At 38.8% G+C, this 5,843-nt stretch overlaps 1 protein-coding gene across 1 annotated transcript; it reads right to left on the bottom strand.

The window, feature by feature from the left end:
• Nucleotides 1–1,397: 1,397 nt before the first annotated feature.
• On the bottom strand, nt 1,398–3,355 carry LOC131693075 (uncharacterized). Its single transcript, XM_058980585.1, has 5 exons — nt 2,923–3,355; nt 2,636–2,863; nt 2,076–2,567; nt 1,754–2,014; nt 1,398–1,694 (listed from the first exon to the last, which is right to left on the bottom strand). The coding sequence occupies exons 1-5, from the start codon at nt 3,338–3,340 to the stop codon at nt 1,498–1,500; spliced, it is 1,596 nt and encodes a 531-aa protein (XP_058836568.1). The 5' UTR covers nt 3,341–3,355; the 3' UTR covers nt 1,398–1,497.
• Between the last annotated feature and the right edge of the window lie 2,488 nt (nt 3,356–5,843).

Genomic DNA, 5,843 nt, shown 5'->3' with positions numbered 1-5,843 from the left:
TTCGGACTATGAAAAAAGTCCATTTTGATCTGAAAACGAAAGTTTCGAAATTTTTATTTGGCAGGCTTGTTTAATTGGCAGTGTTACCTTGAAGGTATCGTCTAGAGGTATTTTAATGATAAAAGTACCGTCCAGTACCGCCGAAGTGCGGTTGAACTTCTTGACGCGAGCGGTGGATTCCATAGCTTCGGTCCCGTTCAATTGCTCAAAGTAATCGAATATAGCCTCCATCGTACTGACAGCCACGACACATAATATTATAACGAAAGTTAGACTTACAACTGAAAACATAGTGAGCACCTGTTTGAAATGATTGCTACAAAGCTGAACTGGAAGTAGTTTGTTTCAACCAATTACATTGCATGTCAATGGTTAGGGACCGTTCATAAATTACGTTACCCTCACAACTGACACCTCCCTGTTACAGAGTGTCACAATTGTTTGCATCATCCTGTCTCTGAGTACGTCGCGAAATATTTTCAAAACATTTTTTTCGGTAAGAACATGTTACGTCACGTTAGTATTTATTCCTCACTCCATATAGTACATGATGTAACTGTTTAATATATTCCCTCCCATAAAAAGCGTGACATATTTTCTCGATAGCGCTTAGATCGTATGTCGAATTAAGATTGTTTCTTGAACATGGTCACGGCACGTGTGGTTCAATTGTACCATCCTCACTGTCTTTACGAATGGGCACTAGACTGGCTCATGGAAAAATTATAAATGATCTGAATTAGTGATAACAGTACTTTCTTAGTTCTTTTTGTGGTCCTAAATGACTGTGCAAAATTATTGGAGCGATTGATGGCTCTTCGGTTTGCGAATTGTGGTTAAAGTTTGTATGGAAATTGGAATGGGAAAATGTATTTTTTGCCATCTGCACTAATACAGATCGCTGTTACACAACCAAAACAATAAAAGAGTAGTCCGGAATGTGGTTAACAACTTTGCCGAAAACTGTATTTTACTAGTTATTTTTTTTATAAAAATGTTATTACGATTTTAAGATTGAAGGGTTAAATTGATCGCAGAAATTTATTATTTCTGGCAACACTGCAAATGTACCGACAACACCTACGCTTCAATCCTAAATATCTCAGAACCTGTTCATCAGAGAGAATTGCAATCTTCGAAATTTTTCATTCTCAAACAACGTCGTTCAACTATGAAGATCAGATTACCAGATGTTTAATCTGTGCTAGGAATTTTTTTCCTGCGTATGACGGAGTCACTTGCCAGTAACTTTTTTGGATCAACTGAATTTATTGCAGAAACATATAAAAGATATACGGCTAAGTTAAGCTAAGTATTTAACCGAGTCAATCGAGCGAATTATGGAAAAGCGCACATTGCTTCAACTTTGTTTAGGCAACGATTAATAAAAACAATAATTATACATCTCGCAAAACCTTTTATTTCTACAGAAACTATAAAAACACATTCATTTAAACTACAATCAACTCAACACGCACCTTTTATTTCTACATTAAACTAGCGGAATGCATTCAAAGCTAGTACCAGGGTGGACAGTGCCACCAGCATCGAACTAATGCTAAACACACCGGCAGAGTTCTTCAGCTTTTCCTCGGACAGTGCGTTGCAGTTTTCGCCGCTGCACAACTGACACTCGGTATCCTTGAGACCATCGCATGCCGTTTTCGCCAGATCCGACTCACAACCTCTTTCAACTGAAACGAGCGAAATATTAGTTTACAGAAAATCAACCGAAAAATTTCGGCTGGCTTACATATTCCATTACTGATCCTGCTGTAGCATTTATCTCCATCTTTGTACTTCTTGCAGTAGGCGGCTTTCGGTTCACCGGTTAACTGATCGGAACAGCTTTTGTCCGCATCGGTGGAGGTGCATTGATAGCATTTGAGTCGATCCTCCGGAAAGTTACCTTTGTTGCAGCCTGCTGCCTCACAAATGTTACAAGTTTTTCCGGTGCAGGCCTTTACTTCTTCCGCCGTCAGATCACCTTGGCACCCCCGTTTCAGAGCTCCATCTGTAAGAATATCGGATTGTGGTTAGTTTTTGCGAAGCTTCCAATCGTAACTATATCTTACTAGCATCGATCATGGAGTAACATTTTCCCGACGATGCTTTCGCGCATGGCTGACTAGCAGCTGTACCCGCTAAACAGGTCCCTTGCGGATCCCCACCGGTACTGCACTGCAAACAACGGTCGATAGAATCAAGACTGCTGGCCACTTCCTTGTTACAACCGTTGGTCGAGCACGTTCTACATTTCTCGTTGTCCTTACAGGCATCGACGGCTGCTCCCAAATCGTTTTCGCAACCTCGAACTATTTTCGAACTCTCCAACCGCTCGTAGCACCGGTTTTCCACTTTATACGTTTGGCAGAACGGTGCCGCAGCGGTTTGCTGTAGAGCACAGTTCGGGTCGGTAGTCTCTTGGCACTGATAGCAATGCAGATAGAGGATCGTATTGCAACCGGACCCTTCACAAGACACGCAGCTTGTGTCGGTCGAGTCAGTGCATTTCTTTTGGTCGGCCTCCGGAAGCTGGGACAGGCAACCTCGTTGTAGGACATCTCCTGTTATTGGAAAACGAAAGCTGTAGATTTAAAATCTTGTAATTCGGTAACTGACAGGTATGCCAAACCTTGGACGCGTGAGTAACAAGAATCTATACGCAGCGGACAGTCCGTCGCTTCGAATGATGCATCCGTGCACTTCTCGTTGGCGGATGTGCATCGAAGACACTTGGTAAGGTCCTTCAAAACTACGCTCGATTCCTTGTTGCAAACATCTCCCTCGCACATTTCGCAGTACTTTACGTTGTCACACGACGTGACCGGATTAGCCAGATCCGATCTGCAACCGCGAATCACTGCAATTGATGGAAATTTCGTTAGATTAGCAGCATTCGCTTCTAATACAATAGGTTACCTTTATCTCCCTCAACTTTAGAGTAACATGCATCGTTTTTAACAAATGTCGCACAGTACTTCGCCGTATTGTCCTCTTTCTGCGCGTCGATGCAAGCTGCACTGGTGCCATCACAGTGGTAGCACTTGCGCCAGTTGTCCACATTGCAGTTACTTCCGATGCAGGTTGCACAGCTGAAATCGGTGGGGTCATTACATTTGCTTTGATGTTCCGGTGACAGGTCTGACAGGCAGCCACGCACCACGTGGTCTTCGTGGATGCGTTCATAGCATTTGTCATCATCGGTCGTGCACTCTTGGGGAGTGAGGGAGCCCTTGGCACAGTTATCTCCTTCGGTTTTGGTGGAACACTGGACGCAAGTGACTTTCGCTAGAAGTGGAAAATTGTACTCGTCGTTAGTTTTTTTTCCTGTGAACATTTTCTTATTCGTATATATGACGTAACTCAATATATTAGTATAATGGAGTCGTGAGTCTCTTATATTTGTAAAAAAATAATTATCAGTGACTATGTGTCTAATCAAGTACGCGCGATTTGTCTTTGCACGAGATGGCCTTTTCTCGCATCTCTCTTCCATGTCTCTCTTGTTGTTGTACACGCCCAATTTGTCATCGTTAATGCTACCTTAAAGCTCACGATCAGATATCATTATTTTGTTTTCTTTTTCGTCCCCTGTGGTGAATGTAAATCCTCCGTCGTTGGTATCGGCTATTACACTAGTTTACAAGAAAAATGCAGTTTCAAGAAAAAGTATTTTTAGACTAATTTTGAGTCGCTGAATACGAAAATAATATTCATTTTTTTTGTTCAAAGAAGCGATTGTGTGATTTTCTCAAAAAAAACTCGATTTGAGCACTTTTAGTAGTTTTTAGTCAATTTTTCGTGTCAAAATCATTCAATTAATTTAGTCAATATGCAGGTTGAAAGGTGCCGAGATGTCCTTTCCAAAACATATAATATGTGTCGATCATATGTAAAATTTTTAGTGCTGCAAGCGACCAGAGTTTAAAAAAAGTGCATTTTTAACCATTTTTAAAAGTTACTCATTTTCAATTAATTTTTTTACCGAAAAACAATTTTTTTCGGACCTTTTTGAATCTAGGATGACAGATAATATGTTTACGTTCATTTTAATCACTAATATCACTAACATCGGATGGAAAATGTCGATGCTATTGCACATTGAGCGAAATGGAAATTTTATGATTTTAGCGGACCCTGCCCTGGTGCGGCGGTTTAGAGGGTGTAGCACTGGTCTCATAAGCTGGTCGTCAAATATTCGAGTCCCTATCGAGAAGGAGTCTCAGTGGGATCGTGGCACTAGCCACGTAATATTCTGTGTGGTGAGAATCTGCTGCAGAAGGCGAAAATTCCTTTAATTAGTAAAATATGTACTCACCACAGAAAAAACAAAACTTTTTCAGTGATATTTCCACATTTTAAAAAGAGCACTTAGTTATACAATGCAAAGAGAATAGGGAAAGAGACGAAGAGTGAAAATCAGTCAAAACGGCAACACTCCCTTTATGATGATTTCAACACTAGAATTTTGGCAACCGCTTCCACAGGCAGCACTTTAAATGACTCCTATTATGTTTTGAAAAGAAACCGTATGTCGATCGTTGGATTTGTTTATCAAATGATGTGCATTTTGAAACAAAGAGATGAAATAATTCTAAAGCTTGTTTTTACTAATACATATACTCTAGAATGCACCTTAAAATCATGACTGAACTAAATTCTGACGAAAATTCAAATTTATTTTTTGATGGATGTACAATACTTATCTCCTCCAACTCAGGCATGAGTAATGTTTATTTATATTGCACGATTGGTCTGTTCAATAAGGTATTTTCGGCTTCACACTATTCGCCTCTTTCCCTATTCTCTTTGGTACAATGAAATATCCAAAACCGTTCAAATGCCGCAGGATGGATGGATGCAAGCTCGAAAAGACAGTGCCCAACACAAACAATAACTATCAAGTATAGAGGATTATTTCAGCCGAAATTATGATTGTGCGACGAATCAAAAGTTACAATTTTCACTCAGTGCTTCATACCATCTACATTTCTCATCCGACTTTTGTGACCGTTGGATTAAACTTTATGCAAAAAGATTATTTATCTCATTAGATTCTAAAAGAATTTTCTTCTGTCCTTGATTTATTATAAAAAAATTACAAGAAATATGCATTTTTTTTTAAAAAAAAAAGGTCGCACATGAGAAAGGAAATTCCGGACAAACCGTTACTGGCTAAACGCAGTTCATAGCAGTTATAATGCAAGAGAAAACTTTTTTCTTTTGTTTACTATAAACATCTGTGATTGGCGGGTAACAGTTTGTCTGAAATTTCCTTTCAAAGAGAATTTTTACAATTGGCTTTGAAGCCGTAATCATATGTTTGACGAGATTTGATCTACGCATATTATACATTTTCGGAAAGGGCACATCCATACCTTTCGAACTGTTTCGATCGGATCCTATTTGAACAAGATATTAACAAATAACTAAAATAGTGCCCAAAACACCTCTTTCAAAGAAATCTTGAAAATGCTTCTTTGAAAAAAAAAAATGGACTTGGTTTTCGTATTCAGCGATCCAAAATTAAGTTAGGAAACACCTTTCTTCTTAGCTTATCGCGATTACCTTAAAATTGTTAAAATCTGTCACATTTGTTTCTGAAAATATGAAAAATTATTTTTCTGTAATAAAAAATAGAGCAAAACCAAAAAAGCGGAAGCAAAAGAAAAACTTTTTTTTAACTCGAGTTTCTTAGAAAGCGAAATAGAGTAACATTTTCGTATTCAGCGACCCAAAATTAATCTAGAAAACACTTTTTCTCGTAACTTCATTTTTCTTGTAAACTAGTGTAATCTTATTTAAGACCAAAAGAGATATGTGAAAAACAGAGCAATTTT

Source organism: Topomyia yanbarensis, chromosome 3 (genome assembly GCF_030247195.1).
Source record: "Topomyia yanbarensis strain Yona2022 chromosome 3, ASM3024719v1, whole genome shotgun sequence".
Lineage (NCBI taxonomy): Eukaryota > Metazoa > Arthropoda > Insecta > Diptera > Culicidae > Topomyia > Topomyia yanbarensis.
The sequence above is the reverse complement of the archived record's forward strand: the minus strand, read 5'-3'. Positions and strand labels throughout refer to the sequence as shown.

Excerpts from the sequence above, each read along its gene's own strand:
- LOC131693075 (XM_058980585.1), bottom strand. The coding sequence starts at position 3,340 with ATGTTCACAGGAAAAAAAACTAACGACGAGTACAATTTTCCACTTCTA. Across the intron at positions 2,015-2,075 it reads TTACTCCATGATCGATGCTA|ATGGAGCTCTGAAACGGGGG; the intron begins GTAAGATATAGT and ends ATATTCTTACAG. Across the intron at positions 1,695-1,753 it reads CAGGATCAGTAATGGAATAT|TTGAAAGAGGTTGTGAGTCG; the intron begins GTAAGCCAGCCG and ends CGCTCGTTTCAG.